Source organism: Lotus japonicus, chromosome 1 (genome assembly GCF_012489685.1).
Source record: "Lotus japonicus ecotype B-129 chromosome 1, LjGifu_v1.2".
Lineage (NCBI taxonomy): Eukaryota > Viridiplantae > Streptophyta > Magnoliopsida > Fabales > Fabaceae > Lotus > Lotus japonicus.
The window spans coordinates 97,229,126-97,239,427 of NC_080041.1; the positions used below are offsets into that span (position 1 = coordinate 97,229,126).

Consider the following 10,302-nt stretch of genomic DNA (forward strand, 5'->3'; position numbering starts at 1 on the left):
AATACCACGATTTTAGTCCCCCACCTAATTTAATTACATGGATGGTCCCCGACGTTGTAGGTCGTGTGCAACGTTAGTCCTACCGTTTATTTTTTAATGGAGGAGGCTTACGTGGACGTCAAATTGGAGAGAGAAAGGAGGTATGAGGAGAGAGGGAAGCATGTGAGTATCACGTGACCCTTATCTGAATCCATTATACCCAAACCCCTGACCTCCCTAGAACGAAGAAGGTAACACGATTTAGATCCCTAAGGTTTCAGATTTGGGTATAATGGGTTCATATAAGGTTCACGCGAGTTCACGTGATACTCACGTGCTTCCCTCTCTTCTCATACCTCATTTTTCTCTCCAACTAGACGTTCACGTAAGTCTCCTCCATTAAGAAATAAACGGTAGGACTAACGTTGCACACGACCTACAACGTCGGGGACCATTCATGTAATTAAATTAGGTGAAGGACCAAAATCGTGGTATTGGTAAACGTCGGGGACCAAAGTTGCAATTAAGCCAAAAAAAGAATGGGAGGTGTTTCAATTTTGAAATGTCAAAGTCTAACCATCATTTTCCATTACACATACCAAGGGATAGAACAAATATGATTCACATGTACTACTCAGATTTTCTACTAGTTTTGTGGGAAAAAAAGCTGCTATTATTGTCAAGATAAATAATTGTATCTGACCCGATTCATGACTATTCCACGCTTGATATTTAATTAATAATAAAAATAGATTTATTAATTTCCTGTCAAACTTCATGTAATTTCACCATGTAAATATTTTTTATATTCTTTTATAAATACTAAATAGGTGAAGTTTTATTAAAATTTGTAAATACACGCACGAACAACATGTTTTATTAAGATTTGTGTCAACCATTGTTGTGTAAGTTTCAGGGGAAATAGTGAACTGGTTTGAGCTTGTTAGTCCTCGGATTGTGCCTATTGGTGTTGACGGATGGACTTGGGATGATAGTGACTCGGGAAAATACAGGGTGAAGAATGCTTATGCATGGCTACATGATCAACACCAGCCTTCTACACTGGGAATGGATTTGGAAGCTCCCTATTCCAAAAAAAGTATGGATGTTTGTGTGGCTCTGTATGCATGAAGCTCTTCCATTCAACTCTAACCGGTTTAAATGCCACATGGCGCTGTCAGAAGCTTGCTCGCGTTGCACTACTCTGCGGGAAGATGATATTCATGCTTTGAGAGATTGCTCTATCTCTCTCGCATTATGGAATAAGATGGAAATTTCGACCTGGCCGGGCTTTGGATCGCTGGGCATGGCAGAGTGGATTACTCGCCAAGCCAGAAGCACTCATGCTCTTCGTTTCCTCGTCGGGCTCTAGGGCGTCTGGAAGTGGCGATGCAATGCGATTCTGGACACGACGCCTTGGCCCTTGGATGTTGCGTGGCGTAAGATCTGTCAGGAACATGATGTTATCCTCCGGGCTCAACGTCCTGATGGTATTGAGGGAGATCATGACAGGTTGAGTGTGGTTTGGCAGACACCTTCAGTAGTCATTAAGCTTAATGTTGACGACAACCACCGGGAGGAGAACAATTCCATGGGTGGTGGTGGTGTGTTCCGGAATAGTTCTGGCGAGTGGATCAGTGGGTTTATGTCTCATGCTATGAATGAGAGTCCCTTTTGTGCAGAAGCCCTTGCATTGCGTGATGGGCTTCAGCTGGCGTGGAGAGAGGATTTCGTAAACTAATTTGTGAATCAAACAACTTAGAGGTGGTTAAGGCTGTGCAACATTGGGGCAGCTTGGACACCCACGTTCATGGGCAGATTCTGAGCAAAATTCGTGAGCTTCTGAACAGGAACTAGCGTGTGGAGCTTGGGTGGGTGGCTCGTGAGGGAAAATGGTTGCGGATTGACTTGCGAAACAGAGCTCTCTTATCTCTTTATTTGGGTTTAATGTGGTTGAGGTTTGTACCGTCATGGACTTTGAACTAGATGGTCAGATCCCTACCGAAAGGCCAGGCTGCCGTCCGAAGTTTGGACTAGACAGGTGAAGTTCGGGCTTACATGCTAGAAGACTAATGTAAAAGCCCACTCCATTACGAATACATCCAACCGCTGATAAGGACGCAACCCGACTGTTGATCACGCGCTTGGTCAAAGGTCATGACTGTCGCTGACCAACACAGTCTGGCACCAAGTCAGCCGACCAGGTGATGAAGGGCTTCCTTGACAGACGGGATTGTTTCACAAGTCAACCGACACAGTAGTTATTAAGCCTCATTAACGGGCATGATTGGTCAATTGTAATAATTACATTCGTTAGGGTTTAGAGGTTGACCTTCTATAAAAGGAAGACCTCCCCCTTCTATGTAGATCATCGGATAGACACTGAAATAATACTATATACCTTTTCATAGTCTTTTATGCTTCTGACCCCTTTGGAAACCCTTGTCGGAACATTGGCGCCCATGGGCTTTTACATTGCGTCCTTATCAACGGTTGAATGTATTCGTAATGGAGTGGGCTTTTACATTAGTCTTCTAGCATGTAAGCCCAAACTTCACTTGCCCAGTCCAAACTTCGGAGGGCAGCCTTGCCTTCCGGTAGGGACCTGACCATCTAGTTCAAAGTCCATAACGGTACTCAATTTTTTTTCTTGGTTTAACGTTTGTTGTCGCCATTGTCACCCTTTTGCCCTATTGATTCTACCAAGCTTTCTTTCATGTTAACATATTTAGCGTGCTCTTCTATGGAATTCTGCCATATCTTGCTTTGGAGACTTTTATAGTGAGGTGTGAAAAGTATTTCAACTCTGATTGCTTACCAAACTAGATGGAGTTTGAATTTTTGGTCCAAGCTTGGGACTAGTGTCGCTTTTGTCAAGAAATCTTACAACCATTCATTTTTTCCTCGCAAAAGCTTTCACAAAGTATGAGAAATCTTTGATAAAACCTTTCTCATAATGAAATGACGAATGAATTGAGTTGACAGTTCCTCATAATCCTTATTCCTAATGGAATTAGGAGATAGTGGCTGAAATCAGTGAATAACCGCTTTCCTTAAAGTAAGCGTAAAAGTTTGGCAAACTAGAGTGTTTGAAGCTCATAGAAAAGACTTCAACGTGAGGATTGCATCCAAATGTTAGGTTGGGTTAGTATCCCTATGTATGGTTCTATTCTGTTCGACTTTCAAAAGCCTTTTGGAATATCTATCGTAATGATTTTCGAGGAGAAATGGTTTTGGATCTTCACCAACAATCCTCCGGTTCGGCATGATCCTTCTTTAAAATTAGTTGCCATATTTACACGGCTACATTCCGGTACCTCTTGCTTCCTTGTCCGCTCATGACAAATTGGTATTTGCGATATGTGGATAGATTTTTCCAACTCTTTCACCCTCTTTTTGATTTGCCAAACAAATTCATCAAGCTTAGGAGTTAGATCTTCAGCATTGGTCCACTCGCGACATTTTGAGAGAATGTTCCTTTAGTGGCAAATCCTCATCAGACAATTATCTTCTATGTGTTTGAACCATTGTTGTAGCAGTTTGATGATATTCCCCACATATGAGGACAAATGTTCTTTCATAAATTAAACAATGCACTCTGATCCGCCGCAGAGCACACCACAGAACGACAAGGTGTACTTGGAAAAGACACTGTGATGCTCAAGTCAGTTTCTAGATCAGAGAGAGCAAAATGAGTAGTGCTTTTGTAAATGAACGAACAAACTTGTATTTATTGGCAATGATCGTAGTTTGCGTGAGTTGAGGTCTTTGGGAATGTCTTCTGAGATAGATGATTATCTGTAGATAATTTGGAAGTGTTTCATTAAACATGTCAGTTTCATCCGCTCGGTCATTGTTGAGACAAGATGTTCCTTGATTTAGTCGTTTAAGCCACCATGGCTCACTTGACTATGAGACCTTTGGGTTGTCGCAAATGCTATTGGACTTTGTGACCATTTGGAATGGTTGGAACAAAATAAAAATAGACAACACTGGCACACAACTCGGTGACTATTTTGTGAATAAAAATAAAAAATTAGGAAAGAAAAAACTAATAGTAGTAACTCATACAAAGCTTTTGTCCGACTCTTTTAAAGTAAAAGATTTACTTTAATAAAGTAAGTTATTATAATTATTGATTGAATTGTTGTATTGACTTTCCAAAACAGATAACCATTACTAATGATTATGATAATTTTAATCTCGAAAGCTTCAATGATGATTATCAGCTTGTTAGAAAAACCATCACTCTTGTAACATGATAACTTATTTTATTTCTTATCTATCAAAACTAGGCTTCTAACTCTTCAATTTCAAGGACGTGTATCCTGGATATTCACGTATATTGAACCAGTCAATCAGAGGATTTGTTCTTTCCTCAATCAAAAAGCTCTTCCTCCACATCTTCAACATGATTTTTTATTTATTTATATCAAAACGTGAAACGTGATGTATAGTTATTTTATTGATATAAGTAATTTGCTTGTGAAAACGGTCCTACTAAAATACCTTAACCCCGCTTGCTTATTTCAAAATCATGGTTGAATTCCTGACACCAGAATACATTTGGGTTTTAAAAAGCGCCCTCAAGAACAGTCAAGTGTGGGTGGGTGGGTGGGCGGCCCCGTTAATATAAATACTTAAAAAGGTCAGGCCAATGAGTTGGTTTATAAAAAAAAAAAAACCTTAAAACGGTGAGGACTGACTCAAACTTTAACGTTGATTTTGAAAATAACATTTCTTTCTATTAGAAATTTGTAGTATTTGTAACAATATCTAATACTAAGATATGTATGCGTGGTTTTTGCATTCCTTTGTGGTTTTTTTAATTTTGTATAGTGTCATCGGTTTAGTTTTCGTATTTGTGTTTTGTTGATTCTGGTGTTTTGAGTTGTACAAAATTCATTGTCAAGAGGGTCTATATCTTGACTTATTCAGCATTCAATAAATTTTTACTTTTGAAAAAATAATACACTGGAAAAAATAATACTCTATCCGTCCCTAATTATAAGTTAACATTGAGTTATATGTGATGTCACTAGATACTCATTCGTTCCCATTTATAAGTCACATTTTGAGAGTTTTTTGTCCTAAAATATAAGTCATTTTATAATACCAATGTACCATTTAATACATTTTTTCAAAGCTACCCTCATATTTAATATGAAAGAAATAGTGTGATTTTGAAGAAAATTAATTTAGAGAGAGAAATTCATGGGCAATCTGGAAAAGTTCATAAAACCTTTTACCAATTTATTGCTTGTGACTACTTTTCTTAATCAATAGAGACTTATAAATGGGGGCGGAGGGAATATAAGCTAACTATGCAAAAGCTAATAATAATAGAGACTTATAAATGGGAGCGGATGAAGTATTTGTTTCCATACTTGTCCTTGCATTTATTATTTTTTCAATTCCAAAATTTTGAAATTAAAACTCACTTTTACTCTCTTTCCTCCTAGAACTATCACTTAAATAGGGGAAAATATATAAGATTGTACCATTTTTATAGAAATCAATGCATCAATTAAGACTTTCTTAATAAACGTGATTTTTACAACTTTAACTTATAATTAGGGATAAAGGGAGTATAAGAATGTGTTGATCTAGTGTAAGCAAGTTTCACTCCGTGAAGTTGAAAACCTATTAAATCCTCGACAAATTATTTATTGGGAGGCGCATTTACAATTTCCAAAAAGAGTGAGAGTAACCTATGAGATTATGATCGGTGGCTTCATGCTACGCGGTTGCTGGACTCAGGTGTTACTGGCAGCAAACGTTGGAAGCCTCCTCCTCCGATTCGGTTTCTTTTATGGTGGATGGTGCTTATCACATCGGGCAACAGCGTATGAGCACTGGTGGGCTGGTTCGTGATTCAGTGGGGAAGTGGCTTGGTGGTTTTTATGCTGGAAGATATGGCAGGGATCCGTTGTTCGCTGAGATTCAAACAGTTTTGCAGGGGTTGAGGTTTCTTTGGCAAGGAAATTGGCGTAAAGCTGTTTGTGGCGTTGATTGTCTAGCTTTAGTCCCAGCCCTTGGAAAGAAGAGTTCTGATTACCATGGTAGCTATTTAATGGAAATTCAGCTTATGTTATCTCGCAATTGAGATGTTCACATTTACCATGTGTCTTGGGATGGTAATGAGCCTGCTGATTGTCTTGCAGGGATTGGTGCTAGATTGGAATGTGATGTTACTGTCCTGGAAGACCCTCCTCCCGAGGTCTTGCCTCTCTTGCTGAAGGATTTAGATCTGGTTTAGTTTCGTTGTTTAATTTTCCTATATACCAAAAAAAAAAATATATATATATAATCTGTTTTTGTTTTGGAAGCATATATGTATATGTAACATAATTAATATGAACCTCACCTACAAATATCTCTATATATATCCTTTTTATCTTCAAAGGGAGATAAAGTTAGCAGTCATGGATCTGCTATTGATTATAACCTTAGTGTGTGCAGGCACTCTCACCTTCTTGATCCTTAGATTATTATTCAATCAAACCCACCGCACCATCAAGCTTCCACCAGGGCCAAGTTTCTTTCAGATCATAAGAAACATATTTGAACTTGGTAGGAATCCACACATAGCATTTACAAAACTCTCCAAAATTTATGGACCCATCATGACATTGAAACTAGGCAACATAACCACTATAGTTATCTCTTCTCCACAATTAGCCAAACAAGTGTTGCTAGAGAATAGCCAAGCATTTTCTAGCAGGACAATTCCACATGTTATGCGTGTATTTGACCACCACAGAAGCTCAATCACGTTTCTTCCCCCATCAGAGCAGTGGAGGAACTATAGGAGAGTTTGTGCCACAAAAGTGTTCTCCCCACAAAAGCTTGACTCCACAAAAATTATTCGTCAACAAAAGCTGAAAGAGTTGTTGGGTTTTGTAAAGGACAAAAGCATAAAAGGTGAGGCTCTAGATCTTGGTAAGGCTGTTTTTACAACTGTGCTTAATTCAATTTCAAACACATTATTCTCTAAGGATTTATCTGACTCTACATCTGATGAGAAGTCTCAAGAGTTTAAGAACATTGTTGAGGGTGCCATGGAAGATGCTGGAAAGCCTAACATTGTGGACTTTTTTCCCATTCTTGGTCCACTTGACCCTCAAGGCCTTCAAGCTAGGATGTCCATTTATCTCACAAAGTTGATTAAAATTATTGATGGAATTATTGAGGAAAGAATGTGTTCCAGAGTTTCAAAAATTGATTCTGGATCTGAGGTGGCCAATGATGTGTTAGATTCAATTCTTTGCAATGTTGAAGCCACTCAGCTGAGCCGCAATGAGATGACACATGTGTTTCTGGTTAGTACTTGGTTTTCTAATAATTTCATTTTATAAATGATAAAGTTCTTAATAATACTTTACACAGTTTTCATCATTTAAATTATAAAAAGTTTGCTATTTTTTAAAAATAATGTTCCACTATAGGATTTATTTATTGCTGGAATCGACACAACAGTTGTCACTGTGGAATGGGCAATGGCACAACTATTGCGTAACCCAGATAAATTAAAAAAAACAAGAGAAGAGTTATGTCAAGCAATTGGTGAGGATGAAACACTTGAAGAATCACACGTCTCAAAATTGCCTTACTTGCAAGCAGTGGTAAAAGAAATTTTTCGCTTGCATCCAGCAATTCCATTTCTTGTACCACGCAAATGTGATGAAGATGTAACGATATCTGGCTTCCAAGTGCCAAAAGATGCACAAGTCATAGTCAATTTATGGGCCATAGGACGAGATCCAACCATTTGGGAAAATCCAGATATGTTCTTGCCTGAAAGATTTTTGGACTGTGAGGTTAATTTTAAAGGTCACAATTTTGAGCTTATACCTTTTGGGGCTGGAAAAAGAATATGTGTTGGAATGCCATTAGCTGATAGGGCAGTGCATTTAATGCTGGCCTCCCTTCTGCACAACTTTGAATGGAAGCTAGCTGATGGCCTAACACCAGATCACATGAATATGAAGGAACAATTTGGGTTATCCTTAAAGAGGGTCCAACCTCTTCGAGTTCAAGCTATTTCACTCAAGACTTAATTATATTTAGGAGTAATGTTGTTGCATTTACATGGATATGTATTTTATATAGATAGATGTGTGTAAGAGGGGAGGGGTGAACAAGTTGCATGTGTATTCCTATTTGTTAATAAAGTATGGGATCATATTTATCTACTACTTATGTATCTATTATGTATGTCTCTCTATAATAATTAGGAAATTGTTGTGTGTTACAGGAACAAAACCTAACGAACGCCTAAGCAGAAATAAATTCGAGCACCTATTTATAAAAGGATAAAAAGGTGGTCACAACATGAAAATTTTGCTAGCTATCTAAATTATAGTGCCTGCATTTTAAATCAATTAGTTCTGGAATGCATACTCTAAACCTATCATATACTTTACATTCTCAAGTAGGTTGTAGATTAATTGTACACAACCAACTAAGCAGTAGAGTCTTTGGCACTTTGTAAGTGTTGGCATAGCTAAATCTACATGACCAGTCAAAATATAAAACTAGTCTCAGCTGGTTTTGCTTTAGATTGTAGTTGTACTATGATAATAGAACCTAGAAGAATATATCTTTGTTTTTTTCAAAATCTAATCTCAGTTAGTGTCACTTTTTGACATAATAAAACAGAATACTTTTTTCTGTTGTCCTCTATTTGTCCCTTATAATCTCTTCCTGATCATTGTTTTCTGTACTATTATACGTTCTGCTTTGATTCACTGCAAGTGGACTCTTATGCCACTCGTGTTTTTAATGCATCTAATTATAGTGACTTCAAGTGTGGTTGTTGGTCTGCTACTTTATCACATATTGAGCTGTCTTTAATTGCTTAATTGGCTTGATCATGTATTTAATTTGAAGGAGTGCTGTTCATTTAGAGTAACCATATTAGCTTTGAAGGTACAAGTCTTTGTTCCAGTTGCTTACACCAATTTTGATACTCATTACAAGACTAAAGAATTTGTGGTATCTACAAATTCAGTTCGGGAACTGTTAAGACTTGCAATTTTCAACCTACCAAAATTTTCACTTTGTAGTAAGATGCTGGTGTTTTATCTTTTGCCCCAATGCTATTGCTTCTTTGTTTATGCAACTAGCATTTTTTTTGTCTTTTTTCTTGATAATTCAAGTGGCTTTGGTCATGTAGATGTGTTCAGCCAATGCTTAACTTTGGTGTCATGAGGGTAGTTTTACTGAGGGTCAAAAGGTGTTGAACTAGGCTAATTTTTTTTAACCAAAAATAGATTTGTTAAGGCCAAAGGTCAGGAAAATTCCATTCCAATAAGTGAATTTCTTGGAGAAGGGACTCTGGCTTCTCTGTTGGCTCAGCCATGCACGAACATAGCATAGACCTCTCTCTTTACTATATAGTTAATTCTGTGTGTATTCAGTTTCTTATTTTAGTGTAAATATGCAGGGCAGATTGATTTGGTAGGAGGGTATTGTGATGCTGGGGACAGTGTCAAGTTTGGTTTTCCCATGGCCTTAACCACCACCATGCTTTTATGGAGCGTTATTGAATTTGGTGGGATGATGAAAGGTGTTATTAAACTCTCGGGCCAGCCCGACACTACCTGCAGGGCCGGATGATTTTGGTGCTGCTATCATTTTCTCCATATGTAATTCTAGCCTGCTGGTGTGGAACTTGGTAATTTTGGTGCTGCTATCATTTTCTCCATACGGTTACTCAATTACTAGGAGTTGAGCTGGTGATGTTTTGACATATGGAATGGGTTATATGGGTAGTAGTTGGTTAGTCAGCAGTTGCTATTGCTTGGGTGGGATATTTTGTGGCAGGGAACTAGTGCCTTATTTTTATATTGTCCTTGAGATTGTATTTGTTACATTTGCTTTTCTTCCTCCTTGTATTTGGGCATAGCACCCCTTGTGCTATTTTTGAATGCAATTCTTTAGCTTATCAAAAAAAAAAAAACTCTGAGAAATGCATGACAGGCCGGGTTGATTCGCATGTTGCAATCCAAATTGTCACTTCTAGAATTACTAGACTAAGACCCGCGCGTTGCGCAGGCGGATACAATTGTCTCAATATACTGTAAATTTATTATAATAGTAATCATTGTTATGAGGTGCTTTGTTTCCTCTCGAAAGGCACATATTGAAGTGCAAATGTGATATATATGCTCTACAAGTCACTTTTGTCCTTGCAAGATTGAAGCAGTTTACAATGTAAGAGCTTTACGCCAAGCTCGAGCTTTTCGTCATAATGTTTCATCAGTGAGATTCCGCCAAAACCACAACATCTAGATGTTCTGCCATGGATGTCAAGTGAAA

At 38.0% G+C, this 10,302-nt stretch overlaps 1 protein-coding gene across 1 annotated transcript; it reads left to right on the forward strand.

Moving 5' to 3' along the window:
- Positions 1-6,365: 6,365 nt before the first annotated feature.
- On the forward strand, positions 6,366-8,177 carry LOC130728161 (geraniol 8-hydroxylase-like). The gene is made up of 2 exons (XM_057579527.1): positions 6,366-7,301; positions 7,428-8,177. Exons 1-2 carry the CDS (start codon positions 6,405-6,407, stop codon positions 8,037-8,039), a joined length of 1,509 nt encoding a protein of 502 aa, XP_057435510.1. The 5' UTR covers positions 6,366-6,404; the 3' UTR covers positions 8,040-8,177.
- The last annotated feature ends 2,125 nt before the right edge of the window (positions 8,178-10,302 follow it).